The sequence below is a fragment of the Rhizophagus irregularis genome, chromosome 4, assembly GCF_026210795.1.
Source record: "Rhizophagus irregularis chromosome 4, complete sequence".
In the NCBI taxonomy this organism is placed as follows: Eukaryota; Fungi; Glomeromycota; class Glomeromycetes; order Glomerales; family Glomeraceae; genus Rhizophagus; species Rhizophagus irregularis.
This window is the reverse complement of record NC_089432.1, coordinates 3,993,139-4,021,044: the sequence shown is the minus strand read 5'-3', so window position 1 is coordinate 4,021,044 and position 27,906 is coordinate 3,993,139. Positions and strand designations below refer to the sequence as shown.

At 36.6% G+C, this 27,906-nt stretch overlaps 14 protein-coding genes across 15 annotated transcripts; 2 read left to right on the top strand and 12 right to left on the bottom strand.

Annotated features, from left to right (window-relative positions):
- Window positions 1-5,073: 5,073 nt before the first annotated feature.
- OCT59_024194 (uncharacterized protein) lies at window positions 5,074-6,104 on the bottom strand (the record flags this gene model as incomplete). Its single annotated transcript, XM_066135258.1, has 2 exons — window positions 5,074-5,154; window positions 5,283-6,104. 2 exons carry the CDS (start codon window positions 6,102-6,104, stop codon window positions 5,074-5,076), a joined length of 903 nt encoding a protein of 300 aa, XP_065991299.1.
- A 164-nt stretch (window positions 6,105-6,268) lies between these two features.
- On the top strand, window positions 6,269-6,529 carry OCT59_024193 (uncharacterized protein; the record flags this gene model as incomplete). Its single annotated transcript, XM_025324117.2, has 1 exon — window positions 6,269-6,529. The coding sequence occupies one exon, from the start codon at window positions 6,269-6,271 to the stop codon at window positions 6,527-6,529; it is 261 nt and encodes an 86-aa protein (XP_025188042.2).
- A 307-nt stretch (window positions 6,530-6,836) lies between these two features.
- OCT59_024192 (uncharacterized protein) lies at window positions 6,837-10,178 on the bottom strand (the record flags this gene model as incomplete). Its single annotated transcript, XM_066135256.1, has 3 exons — window positions 6,837-7,635; window positions 7,712-8,397; window positions 9,279-10,178. 3 exons carry the CDS (start codon window positions 10,176-10,178, stop codon window positions 6,837-6,839), a joined length of 2,385 nt encoding a protein of 794 aa, XP_065991298.1.
- Window positions 10,179-10,892: 714 nt separating this feature from the next.
- OCT59_024191 (uncharacterized protein) lies at window positions 10,893-11,578 on the top strand (the record flags this gene model as incomplete). Its single annotated transcript, XM_066135255.1, has 3 exons — window positions 10,893-10,896; window positions 10,964-11,437; window positions 11,541-11,578. 3 exons carry the CDS (start codon window positions 10,893-10,895, stop codon window positions 11,576-11,578), a joined length of 516 nt encoding a protein of 171 aa, XP_065991297.1.
- Window positions 11,579-13,954: 2,376 nt separating this feature from the next.
- On the bottom strand, window positions 13,955-15,916 carry OCT59_024190 (uncharacterized protein; the record flags this gene model as incomplete). Its single annotated transcript, XM_025331817.2, has 6 exons — window positions 13,955-14,462; window positions 14,536-14,864; window positions 14,956-15,111; window positions 15,181-15,249; window positions 15,311-15,367; window positions 15,695-15,916. 6 exons carry the CDS (start codon window positions 15,914-15,916, stop codon window positions 13,955-13,957), a joined length of 1,341 nt encoding a protein of 446 aa, XP_025181778.2.
- Window positions 15,917-16,600: 684 nt separating this feature from the next.
- On the bottom strand, window positions 16,601-18,196 carry OCT59_024189 (uncharacterized protein; the record flags this gene model as incomplete). Of its 2 annotated transcripts, XM_066135254.1 has the most annotated exons (3): window positions 16,740-16,751; window positions 16,811-17,243; window positions 17,379-18,196. In XM_066135254.1, 3 exons carry the CDS (start codon window positions 18,194-18,196, stop codon window positions 16,740-16,742), a joined length of 1,263 nt encoding a protein of 420 aa, XP_065991296.1. The 2 variants fall into 2 exon arrangements, with proteins under 2 accessions (XP_065991295.1, XP_065991296.1); XM_066135253.1 differs by having other exon boundaries at window positions 16,601-17,243.
- A 477-nt stretch (window positions 18,197-18,673) lies between these two features.
- On the bottom strand, window positions 18,674-20,372 carry OCT59_024188 (uncharacterized protein; the record flags this gene model as incomplete). Its single annotated transcript, XM_066135252.1, has 4 exons — window positions 18,674-19,455; window positions 19,535-20,007; window positions 20,073-20,084; window positions 20,180-20,372. The coding sequence occupies 4 exons, from the start codon at window positions 20,370-20,372 to the stop codon at window positions 19,210-19,212; spliced, it is 924 nt and encodes a 307-aa protein (XP_065991294.1). The 3' UTR covers window positions 18,674-19,209.
- Window positions 20,373-21,926: 1,554 nt separating this feature from the next.
- Window positions 21,927-23,515, bottom strand: OCT59_024187 (uncharacterized protein). The gene is made up of 2 exons (XM_025315897.2): window positions 22,739-23,515; window positions 21,927-22,652 (listed from the first exon to the last, which is right to left on the bottom strand). Exons 1-2 carry the CDS (start codon window positions 23,451-23,453, stop codon window positions 22,153-22,155), a joined length of 1,215 nt encoding a protein of 404 aa, XP_025181776.1. The 5' UTR covers window positions 23,454-23,515; the 3' UTR covers window positions 21,927-22,152.
- Window positions 23,516-23,582: 67 nt separating this feature from the next.
- Window positions 23,583-24,063, bottom strand: OCT59_024186 (uncharacterized protein). The gene has a single exon (XM_025308275.2). The coding sequence runs from the start codon at window positions 24,055-24,057 to the stop codon at window positions 23,698-23,700; it is 360 nt and encodes a 119-aa protein (XP_025181775.2). The 5' UTR covers window positions 24,058-24,063; the 3' UTR covers window positions 23,583-23,697.
- Window positions 24,064-24,633: 570 nt separating this feature from the next.
- On the bottom strand, window positions 24,634-25,329 carry OCT59_024185 (uncharacterized protein; the record flags this gene model as incomplete). The annotated part of the gene is made up of 1 exon (XM_066135251.1): window positions 24,634-25,329. One exon carries the CDS (start codon window positions 25,327-25,329, stop codon window positions 24,634-24,636), a length of 696 nt encoding a protein of 231 aa, XP_065991293.1.
- A 122-nt stretch (window positions 25,330-25,451) lies between these two features.
- On the bottom strand, window positions 25,452-26,534 carry OCT59_024184 (uncharacterized protein; the record flags this gene model as incomplete). The annotated part of the gene is made up of 1 exon (XM_066135250.1): window positions 25,452-26,534. The coding sequence occupies one exon, from the start codon at window positions 26,532-26,534 to the stop codon at window positions 25,452-25,454; it is 1,083 nt and encodes a 360-aa protein (XP_065991292.1).
- Window positions 26,535-26,581: 47 nt separating this feature from the next.
- OCT59_024183 (uncharacterized protein) lies at window positions 26,582-27,007 on the bottom strand (the record flags this gene model as incomplete). The annotated part of the gene is made up of 1 exon (XM_066135249.1): window positions 26,582-27,007. One exon carries the CDS (start codon window positions 27,005-27,007, stop codon window positions 26,582-26,584), a length of 426 nt encoding a protein of 141 aa, XP_065991291.1.
- A 62-nt stretch (window positions 27,008-27,069) lies between these two features.
- OCT59_024182 (uncharacterized protein) lies at window positions 27,070-27,519 on the bottom strand (the record flags this gene model as incomplete). The annotated part of the gene is made up of 1 exon (XM_025310495.1): window positions 27,070-27,519. One exon carries the CDS (start codon window positions 27,517-27,519, stop codon window positions 27,070-27,072), a length of 450 nt encoding a protein of 149 aa, XP_025181774.1.
- Window positions 27,520-27,607: 88 nt separating this feature from the next.
- OCT59_024181 (uncharacterized protein) lies at window positions 27,608-27,898 on the bottom strand (the record flags this gene model as incomplete). The annotated part of the gene is made up of 1 exon (XM_066135247.1): window positions 27,608-27,898. The coding sequence occupies one exon, from the start codon at window positions 27,896-27,898 to the stop codon at window positions 27,608-27,610; it is 291 nt and encodes a 96-aa protein (XP_065991290.1).
- Between the last annotated feature and the right edge of the window lie 8 nt (window positions 27,899-27,906).

The following is a 27,906-nucleotide window of genomic DNA, read 5'->3' as shown; positions in this document are numbered from 1 at the left end:
ATAAAATATATTAAAATTTTATAATATTTAATAAATTATAAATTTATTTTAACTTCCTTAAAATTATATATACAGGTTATTTATGGGTTAATTAACCGTTAACTAACCGTTAATTAACCGGTTAATTAACCAAATTCATAACTAACGGTTATTTTACCAACCCTACGCAGAAGGCTACCCTATAAAGAATGTATTTATTTGTGTCTCCGAAGTGTCCAAGAGGGGCCAGCCAACTTCGTATCTCTTTTTGGTATACCTCTATATTACGTGGAGGCTATACCATATCTGAGTACATATCTAGGAAGATGGGGGCTTCTTCCAATATTTTATATAATAATTCCGAAGTTACCCCCATCTAAAAGTATATACCCGTTTCCCTTTTATTTACGATTTGCTTACTGGGTTGCTATACGCCTCTTTTTACATCCTATTAACAATGCTAAGGTGAAGGCTTCTGCCAATTTTTATATAATAGATTACGCAGAAGCCTTCACTTTTAGATATATATCCGGTTGCCTTTCTTTTTCGATTCATTTAATAAGTTCACTATCATTTCTTTTTGCATCCACCGAAAAAAATAAATTAAACATTTCCGAATTTTATAAAGTAATATAAACATTTTCGAACTAACACCATGCATACACCAACTAGTTTCGACCAAACCGATCGCTCCGGAACCGCCCCAGCCCTCCGCTACGATGACACTGGCCCCTTAGCCGGTGTTCTATCACGTAATGAGATTGTAGCAGAATATGATAATGGGATGACTGCTATACTCCAACAAAGCCTATCCGACAAGCAACCCATACATTTCATGCCTACTGAAGTTAGTGATGATACCTCCGAATATGTAAATGGTGTCTCCTCCTATATTTTGCGTATTACTGGTACTTTGATTAATGGACAAAAAGCAGTCGTAAAAATTACAGGCATTAAGCTTTTCTTTGATGTCGAAGTACCTGAAGAGATGTCCCTATCTACGTTTAAGACCAGATTAGTAAATATATTATCCAATACTCTCAAAGGTACATCAAAATTTGGGATCGAGAATATTAGTGCTTTCCCACTTCAAGGATATTATACAGAGAAAAAATCATATATACGTGTTATTACTTGGAATCAATTTGACCGGTATAATATGTTAAAGGCAGTTCGTGAAGTCAGTATCTGTACAGCTTCTGATGATCTAACCCCAATATATTATTACCGCAAAGTAGCCCGTGAAAAAAGATTACCTCTTTCAAGTTGGGCAACGTTAAGTAATTATTTCCACGAATATATTCAAGGGGTACTTATCTCTTCCAAGTTTCTGTGAATAATTACAATCCAACAAGTGAGGACGATTATAATAATCCATTATTCTCCTCGACCCTTTCACGGGATCGAACTCTTGTTCTCACATGGGATATAGAGACATATAGTTCGCTTGGTTTAGGTAAATTCCCTACTGCGCAGAGCGATGAATCTAACGTATTTATGATTTGTATGACAGTTCATTGGAAAGATGATCCCGAACCGTTAAAACAAATCTGTCTTGTCGATATTGAAACAGCGCCAGATCCGCGATGGATTACAATCGTATGTGGATCCCAGACTAATTTACTAAAGGCTTTTGCACTATGTTGGAAGCTTTTAGCTCCAGATATACACATAGGTTTTAATGATTCACAATATGATTGGAGATTTATTGTGGAGAAGGCGAAAAAATTAGGGGTTCTCGAATGGGTGTTCAATCAAATGTCATTAAAGTATTCAAGCCTCGAAAAAATTACAAAATGGCAATACCAATATAACGCAATAAAGGTTAATGATATACCATTTCATTCAAAGCATCTCAAAATCCCAGGATGCGTAGCTATCGATGTCCGACCTTGCTTTATGAAATTTTATTCTAAGGCCGAAAAGAGTAGTTTAGCATTCTACCTAAACGAATGTGGGCTCGAAAGTAAATTGGATATGCCTTTCAACCGCATGTTCAAGTATTACAGAAATGCACTAAAAGAGGCTGATGCCACAACGGCTGAACAAATGCGCGAAATAGCCGAATATTGTATCATTGACGCTCTTAGTTGCCAGCGGTTAATGATTAAGCACAATGTAATTAATGAGTACAGGGAGGTTGCGAGCATAGCATTTATATCGTTATTTGATGCGCATTATTTTGCAATAGGAATGAAAGTGAGCAATCTTTTAAGTGCTAGTGCATGGCGGGAAGGGATTTTAACCAGTACAATTTCAGAACGAACGGAAACAGAATCATTCCCGGGTGCCTACGTCTTCCCACCAATAAAGGGGCTCGAAAATAAACGTCCTGTAACTGGCTTAGACTTCAGATCTTTATATCCAAGCCTTATCATGACATACAACCTCTCGCCTGATAAAATCATTTTATCTTAAGAGCGTGCTGAACAAAGTGGTAAAAAACTCCACGAAATTAGTTTTAAATTCAATAATCAGGATTGTCTCGCATGGTCTATAAGGCATAATAACACTCCTGAAGAAAAGGGTCTCTACGTTACTATATTGGAATATTTATCTATCAAACGGAATGAGATAAAGGAACGCCTTGCCCCTGTGAAAGAAAAAAAGGAAGATATGGAACTGGTAATAGGTTTAATGGGTAAAGATTTGTCACTACCAGAAGCAATTGAGCACATTTTAGCAAAAGCGGGGGAGAAAAAACGTGCCAGCCTTAACAAAAATCTATACCATTTTATTAATAAAGAAAAGCATGAATTCATGACAGAATATGATTCAGTTTGTTTTGTTTATTCTTGCTTAGATGCGAAACAAAATGCTCTTAAGGTGTACATGAATACATTTTATGGCACCGCTGGGGATAGTAAATCTCCCTTCTTCTTGCGAGCACTGGCTGGGGGCATCACATCAGCTGGACAGAGAAATATCAAACTTGTCGCAAATTTCGTTAAAAGTAGGGATTTTCAGATAAAATATGGTGATACTGATTCATTGTATCTAGTTCCTCCAGAAAGGTACTTTCAAGAATGCGATGAGGCATATGACAGCGGTAATGGTGGGATCTCGAAAGAAGAATATTGGTCTAGAATGGTAAAAATCTCTATGGAAGAGATGGAGAAACTCCGCGACGAAGTTAATGACTTTTTTAAAAAAGATAATGGATCGTCGTATCTTAAAATGGCATATGAGGAAGTTTTATTTCCGGTAGTATTTACTGGAAAGAAAAAATACTACAGCATTCCACATGAGAGTGAGCCAAATTTTAATAAAGAGCTTTTCATTCGGGGAATTGAGACTGTAAAACGGGGTCAGTCTGGCATTTTCCGCAAAATAGGAAAACGTATTATGGAAGAGTCTACGAGGGTAAACAATACACGTACCTTGCATCAGGTTGTAGAGGACGTGCTCAAAGAGACTGTAAAGGATATTTCGCAGACAAATCTTAATGAAATAATAAAAACTGCTGTGTGGAGGCCCGATAAAAATAACAAGAGTGTACAGCGCTTCATTTCACGAATGCGGGATAGACATACCCGTGAAGAAGCGGACGCCAAACGGCTCATAAAAAAGGGTCTAACACCCAAGGCTTATCTTTATGAAATCCCAGAGCCAGGCGAGCGGTTTGAATATGTTGTAGTTGAGAATGATTCATCACAGAAGGTAGGTGACAAAATGGAGTACCCAGAAGTGGCAAGACATCTTGATAAAAAGATCGATATTAACTATTATCTGAAAAGTGTTGTCGGGCTCTGTGCGCGATTTATAAACTATGATGATAGACACCAGCCATCATCTGAAATTGTGCTGGAAGCCTTAAAAAAGTTAAAAGATGGTAATAAAGTGGGTGAAAATAAAGCGGATGACAGTAGAGTGGATGAAGACGACCTGGACGAAGATGAAGAGGAAGAAGACGAAATGGATGGGGATGAGGTATCAAAAATAAGAGATACCTTAGCGCAGAAATCGGCTGAAAAATGGATTAGGGGGTATATCAAAAACCTACGTGATGGTCCGAAAAAAGATAAAACCATCATTTCTCATTTATGGGAAGGGGCACGCATTTACGCGAAAAAATTATTTGATACTACTTATGCCGACAAGGGAGAACACCTGACTAACAATGATTATTACCAATCCTTCCTCAATGTGCTAGATAAGCAAGAAGAATCTATCCGCTTAAAACTTTCATCATTGCTTAAAGAAATTTCCGAGGTTGATATAGGGTATAGAGAAAGTATGTATAAATTAGTTACTAAGAAGCGAGCAATGTCCTTAGAACAATATTTAACATCATATTATTTGGATGAGTGTAAGCTACTAGCAGGTTTCCGAAACACATGGTACAAAGTGGTTGGTCTAGAAATCACACGCTATCGAACGTTATCAAAGTTACAGGATGACAAAAAAAGATAATTCGTCCGAAGCGGATATAGACGAGATCATCGATTTATATGGATAAGTACTCTTAGCGGGATGTGACAATTTCAACTAAGAATACTTAGCCGTTAAGGCTCTTCACATAATATTATTTATGACTGCATATTTTTTTCGCTTGCAATAATACTGGCTAACTTCAATTCCTATAATCGATCTTCCGGCCTCCGACCCAAGAGATCATCCTCCGATCATATATCCCGACCTCAGATATGCCCGGAGATAATCATTAGTATTTTGCATATCAAAGTTTACGATCAGCCAAAAATCTGCATATTTTAAACATAGTCTTTATTGGTATAATGGCTGAACTACGTGATCAAGTATCCCAGTACATAGGATTCGAACCAAATGAAATTCACCTCCCGATCACAGAAGAGGATAGGTGGCTATTTAGTAAGATAATAGCAGATCAGGAAGGAATGGCAGATATCGTAATGGGTGACTATCAATTTTTACAACGTTATGGGCATAATGGTAAGGGAGGTGAGTTCATTCATATCGGATGGTTACTAGCATGTACGGTGGCCCAAGCTAAAAAAGTCTTAATAAATCCGCCCGAGCGCCAAGCCGAAAGAGATTTATCAAAAAAGGTATTAGCCCGCATTCAAAAAAGATTCGAAGGAGTCCCACTAGCGCCAGTACTTATACGGTAGTCGATTAGGTATTATTTCCGAGATGGCCTGTCCCGAAAAAATCATACCTGGTCGGTCGTCTTTCTTCCGCGAATTCCACCATTTCCTAGCCATGAAGCATATAATCGTAATAAGTACTAGGGTAAGTATAGAATATATTAACATAGGCGGGATCGAGGAGCTCGTGACGATAGGAGCAGTTGTTAGTAAAGGCACCGCTTCTGCGCCACCTACAGAAATTATTTGAGAAGGATTAAGAGTGGAAGGGGTCGCTTCAGGACCAAGATGCGATGAATCATTCATAGGCAGGGGTTGAGGATCTACTTTATTATTTTTTTCCAATTCTAACTGGTCCCTGAGAGACCTATTTTTCTCCATTAATTTTGATTGTGCCGAATACAAAGCATCTATTTCCCAACTGGTTATCTCATGTGTCGCTTCTATCCCTTTTTCCATACATTCTATTGTACATTCTTTCGAATTAAGGTCCTCCTTCACTCGTTTCAATTCAAGCCTGAGAGAATCGATCTCTTTACGATCAGATTGGGCTGGATCCTCTATCATCCCTCCCACTGCATTCGAATCATGGAGCACCTGTTCTAGTTCCAAGTCATCCAACTTACCTTCCAATTCACGTACTTTAATTTCAAGAGAAAGAATCTTGGTCTTGTCGGCGGACGAAGCTTTCCGGGCTAAAGTCCCCTCTCTTTTCAGTGTTTTAATCTTAGATTTGAGCGATTGGATTTCGGCAGTATATTTGGCTTCAAGCTCACGTTGACTCTCAGTATGAGACTTTCGTTCAGAAATAAGTTGGGATCTAACTTTAGTAGTGGATGCAATTAACTGGCTAGCTTTATTTTCAAACTCCTTTTCTCGCTCATTGTACTTATCTACCAGCTTTTCGCTGAGATCATTAATTTCAGCTTTAGATTTAAGAGCAGAATATAATTTTTCTTTAATCTCTTGCTCATTTGCACCACCAAGTCGTTGACCGACCCCTCTAAAGGAACAATCACTTTTATTATTGATATCTTTCAAAGTATATACATTGGTCATAGCCTTTTATTTCGGCTTAACTGTTACTATAGTAAAAAAAAATATGACTAAAAATTTCTGGATCGAATCTACCAAAAATATATCGATAGTACTGAACAAAAATCGAATGAATACCGAAAATATATCGGTATTTTTTTGAAAGATTTTTTCTATCCATTTGTAAAATGATTAGGTATTTGCGCTCAGATGCAACCCGTCTATCTTCTGAAGATATTCAGGATATTATTAAAGCCAAAAATTCAATGAAACGGGCATCAGAAGCCATGGCTAATAAATACAAAATATCAACACGACGGGTATATCAAATTTGGAGAGGAGTCCATCCACAAATAGATCCTAAAGATATAAAGCCATTTTCAGAAGAACCTGATACGTATCAGCAAGCAGACCCTGTAGAATGCAATGTTGTTTTGGGTATAAGGTGAAAAAGACCGGAGGAAAAAAAACTAAGTCTAAATCTGTTCACATCTCTGAGTCACCTGTTATTCAGACACCACTAGCTTCAATAAGTTCAAAAAGTTTAAATATAAGCAATGAGGAATTAGGAGCATTTTATGAGAAAGAAGATAAGAGAGGTGAAAAAGTCACAGAAGGAATAAATAGGATACTAGCCATGTAAAAGATGTTTTTCATTTAGTTCGATATAGCGTGATAACAACTCCTCATATAGTCCGTTAAGATTTTCTTTAGACTTAAGAGTGCTATATAGCATTTTTTCAAGCTCCTCATAACTCACTTTTTTTTAAATGTACCATCTTCGATTAAGTCCTGCGAAATTTTGTCTGGGGTCGAGGAATCATCACATTCGGGAATAGTGGTCGCACAATTCACCTCAAGCTTGTTCTTGACCTTATGCATATTAATTGGGATAAAAAATTCCTTGCCATTACATTCTAGTCTTAATTCTCGCTTCGATGCAAGTAAATCATAGTTATATTTATCAAGCAATGTGTTGGGTAAAATAAGCATCAGCTTAGGATACTTGACGACTGCAAAATCGGCGTATATAGTACATCTAGGAGCGAAATTTACTGGAACATTCCTAACAATTCCAAGCGACTCTGTAGGAGTAGTAGCAATGCCTCTGAGATCATGTTTTTCTTTTGTATCAATTTCTAGCTTTGATCGTTTGGCTATATCCTCAGACATGATTGGAAAATTAGCACCAGGATCAACTGTACCTGCCGGAATCACTAGACGCTTAATTCTACATTTAACAGTGGCAACATCTGTGGCGGGATCTTTTCTCTGTACAAAATCTATCTCCATAGGAACATCAATGAATTCATCCTCTTCAGAATCGGCCAGTGTTTTAGAATTATCGTTCTGTGAGTGAAGGAGGGCCGTGATAGTACCAAACTTTTCATTAAGCACCTTCTCAATAATTTTCTCAATGATTTTTTCTAAGCGGGATTGTTCGTCCTGTGGTGGGGACTTTGAACTTTGCTTTTCCTTCTTGAAAATAGGAACTGATGCGATCCCAGAAGGATCTGCTAAAGGGGGATCCCAAAGGGACCGGTTGTTTCCGCATCTTTTACCTTACGAGACTTGCGAGTTTTTGATTTCTTCTTCTGTGAGGAGGTAATAGGACTATGTCCTTTCTTCACTTTTTTTTTACCCGAGATATATTAACATTAATTTCAGCATCAGCCTCAGCCTCAGACTCTGATTCAGAAGATGAACTCTCAGAGCTAGAAGAACTATCCTCAGACTCCGACGAAAAAGTATCATTATCGGAAGAATCTGAATCCGATTGTTCGTCTACTCTAGCTGTATGGTCTCGACCACTTTTGGATTTTTTCTTCTTAGACTTATTTTTTGATTTTTTTTTCTTTGTTTTAGAAGTTTTACGGGCAGGTTTACAGCCACTTTTATGTAACTTTTTGACCACATTAATTTGTTTGGAAAGCTTAGCATAGTTGGCATTAGCAACACCCAATCTCCGTATTAATTCGTCATTAATATAATTATCTAAGGATGTAAGATCTCTTGGTGCATCAGGTGACATTCCCAAACGTACTGCACGTATATACATCTTTTCTAAGGCCTCATTATTCTGAGGGTGTACTTGAGCCGGTTGAGCTAGTTGGGTTCGTAGGGAGGCTATTTCAGATTTTAACTTATCAATCTCAGCCGAAGAAGATCCTTGAGAATTGGTTTTATGTGACGGTTGATGCAGAGTCGTTCCAAGAATTTGCTGGGCGCTATATCTCTCAATTTCCTCTAATTTCTTAATTAATGCAGGAAGAGGAGTCTCTAAGCCGATTCGTCTTACTTCTATTTGGTTATCAGGCTTAAGACCATGAAAAAATTGTTGTTTAACTAATTCATCTTGATTTATAGCAGGAAGTAAAGGGTATGCTAATTTAACCATTCTCTTTAAGTTAGTATAGAATCGCCCTACAGGATCATTACCTTGAACAAGCGACTGAAATTTAACTTTAGATTTTTCAGCAGTAACCGTTGGAAAGTCATGTAAAAAGGTATGTATCTTCTGTCCAACAAACATTCCAAGAACTATAACATTACACCCGCATTAGCATTTGGTGCATTTGGAGCTAAAAGTGTCGGGCGACCACCTGATATAGACCAGTCCTCTTCCCAAACAGTATGTCCAGGTACTATTGGATTGGCAATCGCATTATTATCAGCCGGTACAGTATTTCTTATATGAAGAGCTCCACCCCGAAACTGATTAGCATTAATAGCACGCAATGCATTATTATTAGCCAGACCATTAATGGCACCAATATTTGCAAGACCAGTATTATCGCTAATATTGTGCAATTCCCAGTTTCTTCCCTTTATCTCAGTTTCATACCAATCTCTTGCATAATCTTTTAAACCTGATTCAAAGAGTCCATCAATACGAATTCGGTGTTGATGACCTGCATTCGGATCGTGGTTAGGTGAAGCTTCACACCATTGACGCAAATCTCTTATATAATCTGCTGGATCTTCACCAGCTAAACCATGAAATTTTGGAGGCGGATATCCTGCCATACCTATATGTTGTATATTAGGTGGGTTATTCTGAAGCGCCAAAATTTGTCCTTGCAAATTTAAAATATTCTGATCTCTTTGCCCATTCACTAGCTGGAAAACAAACTTTTCACGTAGTAATTCACCGATACGGGTTTGCTTTCTCGCTATAATGACTAACATCCTATTTACCTGATTTTGGGCATTAGTCTGCAACTGTTGGGTATTTTGCTGAAGACGGTTAGTATCTCGCCGATATAATAGTTGTTTAGCAAATTTTTCCCGCAATAGTTCCTGGATATGCCTATCTTTATCTCGATATGAAAACATCCAGCGCCTGGATTCTTGTCTTTCATTATTATAGGCCAGCATAGCCAAGTTCCGCTCTCCTTGAGCATTGTCCCTTTCTCTCACAGTTCTTTCAACTTGAACTCGGGATTCATCTAATAAACGTTGTAACCGTAAATTCTGATTTCTACTATCTCTTAACTGATTTCCAAGATCCCGTTCCCAGTTATTCGTATCATTTAATATGTTCTGGTACTGATCACGCTCAGCCGTAATATTTTGCAAAGTAACCCGAATAGTATTTAACGAACCTCTAATACCATCTATAACATTAGCAGGATTCTGCATAGGCGTACCAACACCTCTAATATGATTTTCTATCCGCTCTAGTCCTCTATTAACGTTTGCAATAAGATTAGTCGTTGCCATATCTAAAGCATTTATTGAGATTTTTTTATCTATGAGAATCCGGATTCTTGCTTTAAGACTCCTAACCTTATTTTCGAGTTCTATGATTCGACCATCTTGAATAGACCCAACCTCATCTTTGAATTTTTTATCCTGTTGTAAAACCCTAAGCTGTTTTCGCAAGTCAGATATTTCTGATTTAAGTTTCTCTATCTCTTTTTCGTGGGCTATGATAGTATTATCCTGTAATGAGATAGTTCGATAACATTGCTCAAGCTCCTTCACGAGAGAGCAAACTTTTTTCTCATTGCTCTTATTAATAAAAATCTCATCTTGAAGCTCACTACGAAGTTCCTGATTCGTATCTAAAAGCTGTGAATATGCCGGATCAAACATGGTATTTCATCCTAATTTATAGTACCATCATAATAATCCTACCTTGAGAATGAGCCAACCACAGATTGTAATTGATCCCGATGAGGCTCGTAGTATTGAACGGAATCTGGTCCTGTGAGGGATCTATTATCGCTCTACTGGATATTTTTCTAATCCTAAATCCTTAAGAGAAGCATGTAAAAAAGAAGGTCATCGATTCCACCTAAAAGATGTGAAAGAATGGCTGGGAAGACAGGAATCTTACCAAATCTATAAATTCACACCCAAACATATTCCTAGAGTTAGTTATGGCCGAATTTCACATCCCAACAAAGTACATCAAGCTGATATATTATTTCTTACCCATGATCATTTCAGAGGTAAGACCTATAAAGCGGTACTTAATATAATAGACTGCGCTTCCCGATATAAAGCTTCTATTCCACTCACATCGAAGAATAGTTCAGAAGTTGCTAGAGCATTTAGAAAAATTTATGATGATCCTAGTAATCCTCTTACCTATCCTAAATTACTTCAAACAGATAATGGGCGAGAATGGATGGGCGAAACCTCCAGATTATTGCAAGAGCATAATGTCACAATTCGAGTGATTGGTCCATATTCCCATCGAGGTCTTGCATTTGTGGAGCGTTTCAATCAAACACTCTCGAAGATTCTATACAAGATCCAGTATGCTATTGAATCAATATCTTCTGACCCTAAACTAATAAGAGCATGGGTTAGATTTTTACCGGTAGTTATTAATTATCTAAATAACTATCCCACACGCCTTATTCGAGAACCAGGATCAGAAAAATGGGGACTTGAACCTGTGAAAGCAATTGCTTTAGAACGAGTCAAATCTAGACCATCTACAAAATATAAGCGCCCAGTTGGAAAAGATGAAATAACGTTAAAGAAAGGTGATAATGTCCGTTACTTACTTGCCAATGCAGAATGGGAGGGTGGAATGGAGAATCAGAAACGCGCAACTGACCCTATATGGTCGCCTTCTATTCATAAAATCCGAAAAGTTATTGTTATAAAGAATGAGCCAGTATTATATTATCTCGAAGGTAATGAATTTACACCATCACGCGGGTTTGTGCAAGAAGAGCTCATGTTAATAGTTGATCCAGAAAAGGTCGGGTATCCACCCCAAAGCATATTATCTGTGCATATTGTTTATGCTTCTAATAATGAGACAAATCAGGCTGAGGAATATGCCAGAAGACGTGGTGGTCAATGTCTTGGAAGGACTGGGCGAATAAATGGTCATGGTATATATCTTTGGTCTTGTGAAAATGGTGCGCATCAGTGGGAGTATCCACCAAAATATATCATGAAAAAATTTGAATGGTGTCCGCTATGCCATCATACTAGCGAAAGGAATTGCCGATACATTTTTGAGGATCTGCTAGGCAAAAAATTCCCATCATGCAGGCCAAATTTTTTGGATGGAATGCAACTCGATGGATATAATGAGGAATTGCGTCTTGCATTTGAATACCATGGTCCTCAACACTATCATCACAATAGTCTATATCATCGAGAGAATGAAACTTTAGAAATACAAAAGATACGTGATCAGAAGAAGCGGGACATCTGCAAGGACCAAGGTATATGCCTTATTGAAGTACCTCATACAGCTGATCTCCTGTCCTATATCAGACATACTCTAATTGAGAAAGGGTTCTTGAAAGAGGCGAAGTCTAACCCTTGGAAGTCCACGTATTTTTGAGCGAAATTTCACTAAGAAATTTGATATTATAATACTAGTATCGATAATATGAAAGTCGAAAAGCTTGATCCGGCAGAAAAATTCATTCTCCATGTTGATGAGATTAAAGATGCAAAAAGGTTTAACGGATTGAATTCAACTCCTCAATGGCCTTTTACATTACTAATTAGTGGTCGTACAAATTCGGGAAAAACTAATGAAGTCGTGAACCTATTATTAGGGAATAAGCTATATCGGATGTTTAATGGAAAAAAAGGTGGCACTAGATATATTTTGAATGATGACCTTATTTTGATCGGCCATCATCTTAACGAGCCGAAATATCTATATCTCAAATCTGGATATCAGATAATTGCAAATAGCCCAAAACCATATCGTGAAGATATCACATTCCGGGCTATGAAGCCTGATAAAATTCCAAAGATAGATTCATTTTCTCCAGAAAGAGGAACAGTTGTTATATTCGAAGACCTATGTGCTGATTCGAAAAAAGTCCAGGAGAAGATTGTTCCTTATTTTACTGAAGGACGTCACAAAAATATAAGCCCAATCTATGTAACGCAGAGTTTTTTTGATTGTCCGAAGCTAATAAGAAAAGAATTAAATTATATCGTACTCTTTAATGGGTCCACCTCGGATGAACTAGCCCGTATTCTTCGCCTATATGCCAATGATTGGCGTAACATATATGCGGATGTCGATAACTATTTGTGTGATCAGAACTTCATTGTCTTCAATTTGACAGTACCCCGAAATCATCCACATAGGATACGGAAAGGCTGGGATACAGCATTCCTTAGTGAGTAGAATCCCCCCTCAAAGCTATTGATGAAGTGAGACGAAATGTATATTTTTTCCGGATTTCTAGATCATGTTCAGATTCACTATGCCTCTTCGCCCATAATTTCCTTTCATGAGTGTTAGAATATATTTCCGGTTCTATAGTCACATCACTATGCTCCGTTTTAGAAAGGATCTGATCAACAAGAGCGATAATTTTCCTATCCTTAGCAGAAATAATATCCTCCAGATGCTGGCATTTATTCTCTAACATGTCAATGGACTTTTCTGCCGATGCAATAGCTTTCTTCGTATCAGGAATTATACTTTTGAATAAAGCTATCGAATCTGATAATTGGGTGACTTTCTCGCCACTCTCCTCCAAAGACCTGGTCATAGCTACCTCACGAGACTTATACTGCTCTTGCAATTCGAGAAGCTCTTCAATCTTTTTTTCCAATACCTGCTTTGATATACACAATTCCTCATTTTCTTGCCTTAACGAAGTTTCACAGTTGCTAGTAATGGGCTTCATCTTCTGACGCTCTTTTTGCTTAATATAATTTCCAATCGCCTTATTTAACAAATCTTCCACTTCGGGATGAATACTACTTGCCTGTTCTATCGATAATGGATGTTTTCGTGAAGTAAGACGTCGCCATGTATCTATTTTAATGGAACGGGGGAGCTGGTTAAGTTGCTTTGAGTAATATACGTGAAAAGTTGGTGTTAGTATACCGGTCATTGTTACAAATAAAAATTTTGAGAATTTTATAGATTCAGAAATTTTATAAGAAAATTTTGAGAATTTCTCCGAAGGTGCTTTGCTACGCGCCAATATCACGGATTGCGTCACATCAGATAGGAGATCTGCTAGAAAACTGATTGGCAAAAAATTCACGTGATTTTGGCAGGGGTGCCCCGGCTGAAATTTGCCAAGAATACATGATCATGTCTTTCGTGATATAGATAATAAGTTTTTAACCACTTCGTTTTGCAATTGCTTATCTTCCAATTTCGCAATTCTGGCCTTAAGCTCAGCATTCCTGGCTTCAATCTCAGCAAACTTCTTTCTAAGTTCGGCATTCTTGACTTCGAGCTTGACAATGCACATTTTCAATGAATCAGTCTCATCTATTTCGGATTGCATGCTAGCGTAATGTAGTATTAGTATGTTAATATTCAAAAAAAAATAAAAAATTTGCAGGATCACGCAGTCTCAGAAAATTGCCAAGAGATTTTTTATTAATAGTATATACAATCTATCTATTTTAACTTAATCAGATGTTACTGTTGAACTATCTTCTAAAATTCTACTTGATCTACGTAAAGGAGTACTGCGTAGTATGGACATGTTAACAATTAAAATATTCCGCAAAACCAACAAAGTTTTAATGAATTCAGCCAGAACAGAAGGTTCATACGTATAACGAATTGGAATCATAGATTCACGTAATTTGTAATAACGATGTACTTCAACCTTGTCTCTAATCAGAATATTCAGACATAGCTTTTGCCCTGCTACTTGCACCCCTATAATTCCGAATTGACCCTTCTCAGGTTTGCGACTTTTTTGGACCCAATACATTCCATCATTGGTTTCGCGCCATAATTTCACATTATCATCATCTTCCTTCTGCTTATTACAAAAAATTCGTGAGCATTCTATGTACATAAGTTCGTAAAGTTTATCACTCTCTTTTGACACAAGCATTATATCTGGCCGTCTTCCAGTGCGCCCGTCACCCCTTCTATCCGAACTTGCTATACTTTGGCGTTCGAAACTAAAAAAGAAATCAATTTAATATTCGTAACTTGCTATAGCAAACATAGAGGCGGGATATTGCAAAAACTTACGTAGTAATGAATGCATGTTCTCCAAAGGGGTTATCAAATAATGTAGCACGTATTGCGGAGACAACTACATTATTAACATAGGTACCCTCATTCATCGTTTTGACAAATTCAGGACCGAAAGCCGGATTGCACCAAACACTTTTCAACGTATCAAGAATTTTTAACGTGACCTCATTAAGCTTATTGCCACATTCCTTCCAGTTCCCATCATGTGTTAATCCTTCTTGCAACCTTGGTATACTTCGTGGCATGAAATTTGTTACGAATTTCACACATTCTTCTGTTACGCCTTGAGGTATTGTTGGGGGCACCATTTCTTCAACCGGTTTCTGGAATAAATATAATTAATTTTAGATGGTAGAAATAATCTAGATTATCTTCCACCGACAAGAAAAGAGAGCATTGGCGAAATATATGTACCATAAATTTTTTCTTTTGTTTTTTTGATAATTGAGCTACTAGTAACGAATCATCACTTATGACCTGACTAGCCAAAGGGATCTTCCAGGTTAGTTCGGAGATTGTTAGTCCATTTAAAATAACTACTAACTCCTGGCAAAGTTTTGATGTTCCAGCCTAAATAATACGAATACCTTATATTATTCTGACTTGCCAGCAATATAAAAAAAAGATAGTGCCACATACAGCAAGTTTTCCTTTCAACTTATTTATATTGTGTTTAATCTGTTCCGAAGTAAGAGGCTTCTCTTTATTCTGCAAGTCGAAAGATTGTTATTAAATATATTCATACCATCTACCCTTTCTTAAAACATACCGTTTTTATAACTCCAACGTCCTGCAAATTGCTAATACAATCAAAAGCAATATCAAACTAACGCAGATATACAAATAAGTTAGATAACCGCTGATGCATCAAATGAAAATATAAATAACCGCGCGGTCGTCAAAAAAACAAGACAAAGAAATCACTCGGTACGGCCTGGCTACACGAATGAAACTTTGTGTGGCACAATATTAACCACATTAAAACAAGCATGGACTTCAGCATAAATAACCCTCCACACCGTCGAGGAAAATCCTGTTGGTAGGCTAATAGGGTTTTTATACCGACATACTTATCTCCTCAGAAGTGCCACTATCTGCGTACTCATCATTCGATTTAATATGATCATAATATTTCACCTATAAAATAGCGTACCTGTGGTATAATTTGAATAAGTTTTCCAGAACGCTCAAAATCTATACCATGCGAGTTTTTTATCAAATTAACCACTTTTTCTACAACGCCTCTTAGTTCGTCTTTACTAATCCAAGGATTTTCTTCTAACCCTTGGTAAATAACGGAGCCTGCCATTAAATGTTCAGTCTTTACGCTGGTCAAATATTCTACAGTTTTTACGTATAAATATTCTGAAGACATAATGATGAAGGTAGTCAAAATATAATGTTAGAAGCTTGCTAAGCGAAATAAAAATAATGTAAATTTCAATACCTTTTCGCCATACTGCCTTTTTAAATGTCTTGTATTTCCCAATTACGTCCTCTCTAACTCACATTCATGTTGGGAAAAGAGATAGGAGAGGCACTTTACGCCAAAATTTTATGTTTAAGAGTAAGACATGCGGAATGTGCATTGTAGATCTCAACATTGCAAAGGCGTTGGGGAATATGCATATACGAACTTTTTTTATTTCACTTGCTTGACCGCTCAGTAAAGACCTAGTAGCATTATATAACTACACTCCGGCTGAAATCTAGCCTCTAGCATCGGAGGAAATAAACTCATAAATAAATGCTATTCAGATAGATAGGGAAAAAATTCGAAATATTTTGGGGATCGATTTCTTATGTGTGAAAATTGATTTGTTGCACAAGCAGTCACACAGAGTTACAGATGATTTGCAGAGTATCACCTATTACATCATATACCCTTTAACGAGGATCGCAAAACGTGTTTATTATATCACGCATGCATACAGCTGTATTTTATTAAGATGCAGTATTATTCGGGATCTCACAAGTGATACAGACTCGAACACTTGAAGCCTTGTAAATTATAGTCGTCTGACTGGTAGGAAAACTGTGTCTGGCCGATCTTTTCCCATCATTGATTAGCACCGTATATGCCCATTATTTTGTTTTGAGAATCTTCTAACCATACTTTAGGTTTATACCACCAGTCACTAGTTAGCCGACTATGGGATTTTATGGATTCTATGTCACGTGGTCCCAACATGTCCTTTCTAACAAAATACCTAAAAATGCGATTTTCTTCAGTATCAAGATAATATTTGGGATTCTGTGTCCATTTTACCATGATAGGCCATTCAAATACACCAGAAAGAAGTTCATAACCTTCTTGCTGTAATAATTTTTTAACAGGTTCAATGCTTAACCAATTTAATCGGTACGCTAATTGTTCTCGTTTCTCTTCTGCCCAAGTTCTAGCACCATATAAGGTGAGCCCATATAGATAATTTAAACAATAGATTTTCATGTTAAATTTTATTAGTTCCCCATTAATATAATAAAAATACTCATCACGAGGAATAATACCTAAATACTTCCATCTATTAGGAGTATCATCATTCCTCACCGCCTCCCAAATTCGTTTTGCCAAAGATTCAGGTCTCTTCTTGTAATTCCTGTAAGCTCGCTGGATAACTGTTGCATAGAAATTCTCAAACTGATAGTTATATTGTCTCACAATCAAGAATCCCCAAGAGCGTTTCATTGATCTTCCTGAACTTTTCGAAAAAAATATATTATATAATGCATGTCCAATAAATTATGTGAATAGTTATATATCAAGAATGAAATCAGTTGTGCTTAATGCTGGTCAAATCAGTTAGACAAACTTGATTACTGTCCCATTTCTCAACCTCATTGCAGTGCCTTTTGGATGATTGAGATTATAGTTTAGGGGTAATAAGTTATTTTGTTTTGCAAAGAGAGAAGAGATATATAGTTCGCTTGTATTACTCTTGCAATTTGGAGCACTTAGAAAAGCACATCTCTGTCTAATGCGCCTAATCCTTCTGCTGACATTTTCTAACCATAAAGCATAACTATATAGTTTTTCTTCAGCATAAATGCCAAAATTTTTTAGGATATAGTTATTATCAATTATACTAGTGTATGGTCCTCTGCGCCTGAATTTACCAAATTGATTTATCTGCAAATCATATTGATGGAAGCTCATCCACTTGTCCAATGGGATCCGCTGTTTCATTTCCATGTATTCTTTGAAATTTAGTTTACAAAACCTATTTCCGGTACAAGCAGTGGCCCAATGTTGATACATACCCCAATGTGTTCCATTAAAGCTAATGTCTCTGAATTTCTCAGTTATGAACTTACCCTCCAATGCGTTATAAACACATCTCACACCAACTGACAAGTGTTCTATTCCAAGATATATAAGTTCATTGCATGAGTAACAGATAGCCATTCCACAAAATGGATAGATTTTTTGTCCATCAACAAGATGTGATGATGCTTTGCGAGCATAAAAGCAGTCTTTCTCACCAAATGTATAATATTTTTTATTTCGAAAATACATTAGGCGATCCCAAATCCTATTTCTCCATTCAGACGGAGTTTCAGTATCGAAGATACAACGCATACCAATATATTCGATATGCTCCTCATAAGTACCCTCAAAACCACCGCCTAGTGGAGATTTAATCACACTTGTCATATTAATACACTTGGATATGCACAATAAATAAGACTTATAGCAAATTATAGCGATTTAGTGATTTATAGCTGATTTGGCAATAGTATACTCTAATAAATATCAGATTCATTTTTATTCGAATATTCGATTACAAGCATATCGGGATTTATATCCCTTCGGATTTTATATTTACATGCATATGCACAGCATCTTCGGCTAAATCAGTTTGTGGTATGATGTACTGTATATTGTATCACATGAGATCCCCCCTAAATCCTTACCAGTTCCTCGATAGTTCTGGGAGAGTTCTAGGCGCTGGCGAGTTTCCATAAATCACGAGATGATCGACCAATCAGATTCATTTTTATTCGACCGGCTGTGCATATGCAAATTATTTTATATTAGTTTGCGGATCCCTCAACCTGAGTGCCTTTGACTGATTTTTATTCGTCATACAGCATTTTACAGATACACAGCGATACACGGGCTGATACTCTTGGACTATGGTCAAGGATACAACCGAACCGTTAATGCTCGGAACTTTTTTCAGTATTCTCACCGGCACTTTTCACATTACGGTATGTCGTGGTCCTATTTGATATCTGGTGGGTAAGACTTCGAGATGGAATAACATTTCGGCAGGAAGAAAATAAATGTGAATATATGCGATTCATACCCCTATTCTTTCGGCAAAAATACAATATTCTGCGAACCGAGTTCATTGTGTAGCGCAGTAAATACTGTATATACTTTGCAAATTGATCAATATACCTGGCTAATTTTGATATTGATGCTACTGTAAAAAAATAGAATATTTTACACTATGTAATGAAAATGCAAGCCTGATGTGAGTAAATTACGCACTATTAAATAAAATAACTATGTACGATTGTGAAGATCATATGATTAAGTCTCCGATAAAATAAATTTTATAGAGCAATGTTCATGCGGTAAAGTACAAATCTGTTTACTACAATGTAATATAATATGATATTTAAAGAAAGACGTAACTTCTCTTATCATCATAATTAATACTACACGAAATTACACAAGCTCATCATCCATTTTTTGGGCATTCCTACAGAATAACGACCACCGTCTGGATATACGACTACCAATCCAAGCTCCACAGATTTTCGTTTTAATTCTTCTGGAAAAAGCGAGCCACAAGCGACTCCAACTAGTTCTTTATCCGATAATTGTTTGAATTCGGGATCTTTTGCCTTCTTCAATTTCTCGGGGAATTCCTTTAATCGTTCAACAATTTCGTTTATCTTTTCCTAAAAATGTTGGATTGATCAATGAGCTTGTTCAACAGATTCATGAGAGTTACATCAAATTAATCATTTTTATATTTACCTCTGTTATTTTGTGTTTGCATTCACACAAAAATACTTTGTCACGACATAATAATATCCCGTCCCATTCCATTATGGGATTACCTGTTTCATCATGCATTATTCGGCTAAAGACCTCAACAGGAGACTTAAATGTTTTTTTGAGCTTGTTTTTTAAAGCCGATGTTGTTTCAATCTCCACCACCATGTCTTCAACTTTCGACCACGTTACGCCCTTCTTTATGGCCATGAGATACGCAGCACTTATACAATAAAGTTGATTAGGTTGAATGCCTTCAAAAGTCGAAATGACTTTTGGTACTTCATTATTATCATCGATATGTTTCAACCCTCTTGCATCCACTCTCTTTAAAAACTCGCGAAAACCATTTTCATCATGCATTGTAAATTCTTCAAATTTGTCTAATGGCTCGCCTTCGTCGTTGTAACATTGGACACGAAAAGTTTTCTCTTCCTTAGCATGCACTTTGTGTACTAAAAATAAAACCGGTTAGCGCGTCACGTTCGAGTTGACCAATCATTACGACGCAAAGGCTTACCTCGATGTTCATCTAAATTGGGTTAGGAGACCAAAAAAAGCAAAATTAGTTACTGGACAAGAAATTGTGGACGCGTCATGACCAATCATTACGACGCAAAGCCTTACCTCTTTGTTTGATACATCTCCTCAAGTATTCAACTTTCACTTTGTCTTCTTCAATTGTTGACAGAACTGTTTTCACTTTATCCGTTTCAGACGTGTCGTTATAAGTGAAAAAATGGAGTATGTCTGCTTTTTCTTTAATATCGAAAGAAAGACTGTTAATATCCGTAAAGATAGTACTTGTATTATTAGACATTTTATTTTGTAAGTTAGGAAACAGATAAACTTTAAAAAAGAAAAAATTTTCTGAAGAGAGTTTTATTGATTATATATGTGATTCGAACAAACTTTTATTAAACTTCATTGAATATATGAACGCGTTGTAAGTCTGAATAAACTTTATTAAACTTCATTGATTAAGTCTGAACTCAACATCGTATCATTAGTCATAGTGAAATATTTTGATTACATACTCATGATTATCAGATATAGCAAAATGAAATAAATGAAATAAATGATGCTATCAAAGAGGGAGGGATTACGCGGATCCTAGGGAGTCCCAGCATCAAATTATTTCTTTGCTCGAAAAATATCTATAGCGATAGCTAATAAAATTATTTCTCTATCTATACGCCTATCTACTTTGCTAACTACGAGATTCTCACCTCATACTCTTTTACTACACTAGATTTCCGAAATAAATTATCATACCCATAACTACGCCTATCTATATCACTAATTTCACTCCCACTCACATAGACTATGTAAAAGATTAGGTTCCGTAAGAGAACTTTTCCATGATATATTAATTTCGAACCTATAGAACCAGAGAATAGAAATAAGTATATGCCCATAATTTTTAACGTTACAATTCATTTAATCTTTACCATGATAATTCATTTTTGTAGCATTCCACTCCGCCAAATATTTGAGAAAATTATTGCTTAATGTTTTTTGGATCGAAAGATTGTTTCTTGATTTTACTGCGCCAGATGTTGATATAAGACATGTCACAATTTTACTGCGCTGATGGTGCTGATTAGATTAGATAATATCCCATCACCGGGGAATTGTTTTATGATTAAAATTTTATTAGATATACTGCGCCAGACTTCGAGGCATGTGTCAAGAATCAGGTGAAAATACTAAGCCACAGCAATTTGATTAGACACGTGCCGATTTTCTCAACGAATCAAGAAAGGTAATACGTCCATTTTATTTTTGAGCATCTATATAGGCGGGAAAATCGATGAATATCGTGATGACGTTCTTCCGGAATCTAGCCAATCAATAATCAACCCACCTTATTATTACTTTGCGCGTTTGATTGATTGTGGATATTAATGATGAATATAACGGTAAGTTTGATTAGTTTCGTTTGTTATTTTGTTTTACTTGCACAAGGCGGATAAAAGAGTTCACTAACTAAGACTTCACCTTTTTATATAATTTGCAGGATCGATTTTGTTATACACTTTTGGGGGAAATTACGTTAATATGAGCGCATCACGAAAATCTGATCAACGGACTCTCATTAATATAATAATAAAAGAATTTAACGCTATCCATATGTAAAGATCATCAAGGGGTCCTTTACAATAATATACGTATATACGTAATAATTTTGAGAATATGCGAGAAAGTTTGAGAATAAAAATCCCTGGATCTTCGCCGACAATCTTATTGCCCAATAATTTGCCGATCCAGATTTCCTAAATTACCTGTATTAACATGCGAGTAATAAAAAATTAGTACTGTATGTACATTGAATCGCCACGAGAAAAATATTTGACTACATTGTTCGAGTCACTTAGTGGCCTAAACGTTTTTTATTTGCAATACATTAAGATAAAATAAATTGCATGATGTGGGGCTAGCCCTGAGTATATGATGCCATTCTATAACTTTAGACTATTTATTATACACGATTATTTTTTCGAACGATATTCATCTATTCTAGTTTTTTCCCTAAATACATGCTGTGTCATATGATAATCGTGAAGACTCTTCACACTTCCAACCAATAGAAGCAGGATCTACTGGTAATTCAATGACGTCTTACTGCGCATAACATAATGTAAACCTGCTGTATCGTAACTACGTTTTTTAGGATTGCGCTGGATGGATGTCTGCAGTTGGACTGCATTCTGTGCAATACCTTGATTGATGTCCTCTTTTTTCGCCTCGGTAACTGTGATGATTGTATTTCCCACTTTTATGACACAATCAACTGGTCCTTTGCCATGGCTTCCAGAAATTTCGTATTGGGGATAGACTTTCACCTCACCATCAAAGATTGATGCAACACCGTAAATAATACGAGAAATAAACTCGCAACGAGTGGCTTCATTGGCGCTAGTGATGTGTTGGGATGTTTTGTGTAATCTCAATAATTCTTCTATAACCAAACTTCGAATCTCTTTCGGAGTATCCTTGACACCTCCATCAAAAATTGATAATCCGTTATAATCATCTGCCTTCAAGCCGAAGACTGCCTTCATCTTTGGGAAAGTATACGAAGAGAAAGGTTGTTGCGCTACAAAACAGTCATGCATAAATTAACTGATCAGACATTTGGTAGAATCGGCACGTGAATATCCTAAATATCTAGATAGTACTTACACGTATCCACAACAATTTCCAGATCCACCTTGGGGTTAGTAGTCCAGATAATACTCATTAAGTCCTCATCGGCAGAAAACTGAATAACTTTACGCTCTGTCACGATCTCAACCGTATCACTTTCTACCGTTGAACTCTGGGAACTTGAATCTGATTTTCTACGCATTTTACCTGTCGAAATTTTTCTCTTCAAACCAGCGCCACCTATCACACGACTTATTACGATGTGCTCGTTCTCTGTCCCATCCGGAAAGGTTAAATATTCACAAAGCTTCTTCTTAAAACCTTCCAACGTCACCGTTTCTCGGGTCACTGTCCATTGAAAATTCGCACTCTTACGCCCATACGTTGCGGTACAGTGGACTTCTTTCGTTTCAACAGGACGCTGTACGATTATATGTATGTGCTCGTCGGCTGGTTGGGAAGGAAAGTGTTTGCTAATCTTCGAAAGTGGAAGTAGTTCCACGCCACCAAGCTCCTCCTTGATATTAACGTTTACTTTTGTGTTGACGAGCTTAAGTTTTTCGTTTTCTTCTTCGAAGGAAATGTCGACCTTCCATAGCTTGAGGTCTTTTGCCTTAACATTATCATCAATTTTTTCCTTGATAGCGTCCTTGAGTTCACTAACCGCCTCTGTTTTATTAACTTTTACGTTGAAAGCATTTTCATAAGGGTTTTCTCCTACGACCAAACAACTGAGAGTGACAGTTGACATAGCGTTACGTTTTTATAGGGATAATTGGCTCGGATAAAAATAGTGTTACGTTCGGAGAAAAAATAGAGTTGTATTTCTGGTGGGAACGTAAGTGTTAATATAGGTTTTTATGTAGTACAGACATACACGTGACCCGCTTACTCATATAATAATACTTTATTTATGAAATAAAATGTTGCCGGAACCCGGCCTACAATACATAAAAATTGCGAATGGATCGCATTACATGATATAAAAATAATTATTAATCTTGAGGGTATATGAGGACGTGAATAACACCCCTTTCACCGTTTTCTTGAAAGTAAGGTGGGCTTTCTATGAGAGTATTGATGCGCAAGGTAGAGAAATAATTAGAAATTTCTCTATGTGGAACCATAAACACTCCTTGTCTAATCGCAATACTGTTTACAGAAGAGACTATGGAAAAATTGGGCTGAAAAAAATTAACTTCATATAGATCGAAGTTTTCTTGACGTAAGTCTTGCCGGACATTTCTGATCTGATCTTTCAGAGCACCAACAGACAAATTATTATCAATTTCTACATCGAAAATGTTATTAACGGTTCCACCACGAAGAAAGCAGTTAAGACGAATAGAAGGCATCTTTCCTAAATACAAAGCCCATAGTGAGATTTTCATTCCCACACATACATAACTTCTGGTATATACATACCTTAGCGAAGCACTTACAGGTAAATTTTTGCGGAAAGTTGGCTGAACTTCCACATACCCCTACATGCTTTATATCTTGCTGGGAAAAAGAGCGCCAAGCCGAAGTTAAGGAGGTATGAGGCGTAATTAGTATTGTCGTCTGATGCCAAGAGTTCTATGAAAGCACATGTAAACAGAATTTTCAAACCTTTTCACATGGAGATCTACCGGAGAGACGCATAGTTGGTCTTACGCCTGGCGATCTCGAAAATGTGAGTCCCTCAGCCCTTCATAACATATGCTTTTGACGTTAATATTTACTTTTAGAGCTGGTCCTGTGTTGCAACTAGACGCTCTTTCATATTTTTCTCATGTTTGTTTGGGAAAAATAAAGAATAAAGGTTAATATGTTTTCTTTTCGAATGTATATGCAAAATTAATGTTACACGAACCCTGTCTAGTGATCGCCTATTTTTGTCGCACATGAGTACATGTATTGAGGCTCAGCAAATTCTTCCGAGCTGGTGATCACTGCTCCGGACTACCTTCGCTCGGGTTAGTTATCCAATGTATACCTCTCAATAAGTATTGTACCCCATTCAGATTAGCAATACCGGACTGACTAATATAATCTTTAAACCCAGTTATAATACCAGTAACTGATTCTTTTTTTGCCTGAATAAGCATTTCTACCAATTCACGATAATAAATATTTTTTGCAATACATCTCATATTTTCTCGTGTTAATCCACTATAGAATTCACTTCTAAAATGACCTTTACAGAGTTTGATGATATCATTACTTTTCTTCGCCTTTAAACAGTAATCCACTATTGATTCTTCACCTTGAATAAACAATCTACATTGGAACTTCTCAATACCTTCCGGCCATATTTCCCATCGAAGTTTATGCGGATAATATGGCAATTCTATCAGACTCAAAATATGTGGAAGATAGAAAGCATCGGAATGTATAAATACACGGAATAATGATGATGGATTTCTTACATTGGGCAGACTATGTACAAATTGCTTAAGCGCTTTCTCTTTCCAATTCCTAACTGCCTTTGTCCCCCAGTAGGTTTTGATTGTGCAAAAAAGGTCGTCCCAGTATCTCCACTCATCAGGATTCCTTTCATTATCCCATTCATATCTCGATCCATATTCTTTGATAAATTCATCGTAGCCTTCTTCTATCTCGGTATCTATCTCATCATCTGACATTTTGCTAGTAGATTGATTAAATATTTTCAATCGGAAAAATAGGTTAATCATCGCTTGTTTCTGTCGTACATGAGTACATGCATTGTGGCTCAGCAAAAAAAATTCTTCCGAACTGACGATCACTACTCCAGATTAGTTAGATCGGTAGAGTACCACCATTCTAATTGATCGGCTAGTATTCTACCGAAATTAATCCTTGGCGATCGTCTGTTAGGTTGCCGGTGTATCTGAGATATGACCGAATTCTGATTATTATTAACACTATGCCGGGTGTTATATAACCGACCACCACTCCGGAGCGATGTTCTAGCTAGAATACAGCGTTCACTCAATCTCCTTGATAATTCGTCATTGATAAAATTATTTAAGGATGCAACATCTCTTGGCTCATCATGTGGTATTCCCAGTTGCCTTGCAAGTCCATGGATTACATCTAAAGCTCCATTATTTTGGGGAGGTACCCGAATCGGCACAAAATTCTCGACATGAATATTTGGATTAAGTGAAATGAGCTGATCTACGGCTTCTTTGCTAATATTATTACACCCTTCCAAATTGAGGTACTTTAAATTAACACATGAACCAGTAATTTCTTTGATAGTTATATCGGTAATATGACAAAAGCTAAGGTCGAGTTGCTGGAGCCTTGGGCAAGAACGAATAACATTACAAATTGATGTTTCAGAAAACTCTGTACGTCTAGAAATATTTAGACATTCTATTTTATAACATGAATTCGCGATTGCACATAGGCCTTTATCATTTCCAAATCCACTGCATAAAGCGGATATATTAAGATACTTCAAATTCGGGTATGATTCTGCTATTAGCTTTAGAACTTTACCAATAGACTCAGGCTTCATACTCCCTCCAAAATCTAAATGTATTATATTTTGGAAAGTATGCATAATGCCTTTGATTTTTTTATTTGAAAGTGAATGATAGTCCGATATTTTGAGATGAGTTAGTTTTGAGCTATAAACTGGTCTTCCTCCTCCACGTACTATTTTAAAAAATCTTTCCAATCGAGATCTATCGTCTACTTCGTTCCCCTTTAGCTCAATGCGTCTCCATAAAATAGGACCACCGCATCTGTACCAAAGCCGGCAAACAAATAGGGCAGGATACAATGTCTTATTTACTGCTAGGAAATATAGAACCTGCTCTAATAGTTCTGGTATATTAAAAATACTTGAATATGCCATGAATAATATATGCTGTATCTTTAATCGAAAAAATAAATTCTCTAAGCTTAATGATCATGCAAAGCACCTTCGGCCTGCTCCGAACTAAGCCTTTTCACTATCTCATCTAACGAAAGTACTAATTGTCCATCCACTATCTCATCTAACGAAAGTAGTAATAGCCCATCCAAACGAACTTTAAATTTATTCTCAGGTGATAATCCTCTGATGAATAGATTTTTAAAAAGCCATTCTGGATAGTCTTTGCTTAAATTACACTCTTTCAGTTTCGAATAATATTCCTTTACTGTATAATTGCCTTGAACTATTCTCCCAAATAAAAATTCCATCCTTTTGTGCCATTCAAGATTCGCCTCTCTTTCCCATATATTATTTATACTGCGAGAATTCTTTAGTTCCTGTTCTGGAAGATACTTTAGAATAAATGATATTATCTCCGGCGGAAGAAGATCAAGTAAATTGTCTGTATGCATTGCTTTATTTATATAGTTAGAATACCTTTCGATCAGAAAAAAATAAGGCTAGTAATACACGATCACTCCGGACTATAGGTTGGACTGGGAAAATCCGTCATAGCTCGGATTTGACTATCAGATAATGTCGAAATATAGTCTACTTCTTTGAATGGGATCGCAAAATTATTGTCAAATAATAGATTTGAGTTGCATATATCCAAAGTTGCACCATTTTCTTGAAACCAAGGTCCTCCTAAAATTAAATCAGGTCCCGACCACTCCAGTCCAAGAACTATGAATTCAACGGGTGTGCTTTTATGTTTCTTGCTATCATTAAAGCCGATATGCAGATCAACCTTTCCTAATGTAGAATAGGATGCATCCGGAGTCTCAATACGATTGCTTTCACTGTGATATGTAATTCCTAATTCACCAATATGTTTTTGGCTAATGCAATTTACATTGGCGCTCGTATCAATTGATGCCTCAATAGGAATATTTTCTTCGACTACACAATTCACGAATACCATTTTTATTATGGCATATATAATATCCAAATATAAAAAATAAACCTCTATCATCGCTCTGGACTGGCATTTATCGGATAGCTAATTAGCCTTATTTTTTATTATATGCGTTTTTCTCCTGATCTTTCTTTTGGGTTAGGCGCTCCCGAATCCTTTGATGCTTAATCATGTTTACTATTTCATCAATATCAGAATCGGATGAACTGGACTCAGATGAGCTTGATTCAGATGAACTAGTCTCGGAGGAACTACTCTCAGATGACGAACTAGATTCAGACAAACTAGTCTCGGATGAGCTTGATTTAGATGAACTACTCTCAGATGAAGTAGACTTAGGCGGGATATTGGTTAAGGCTGTTAGACGCTTTTGATCACTTTCCATTTTGATTA

Excerpts from the sequence above, each read along its gene's own strand:
- OCT59_024187 (XM_025315897.2), bottom strand. The coding sequence starts at position 23,453 with ATGTCAACTGTCACTCTCAGTTGTTTGGTCGTAGGAGAAAACCCTTAT. Across the intron at positions 22,653-22,738 it reads GGAAATTGTTGTGGATACGT|CGCAACAACCTTTCTCTTCG; the intron begins GTAAGTACTATC and ends ACTGTTTTGTAG.
- OCT59_024186 (XM_025308275.2), bottom strand. The coding sequence starts at position 24,057 with ATGCCTTCTATTCGTCTTAACTGCTTTCTTCGTGGTGGAACCGTTAAT.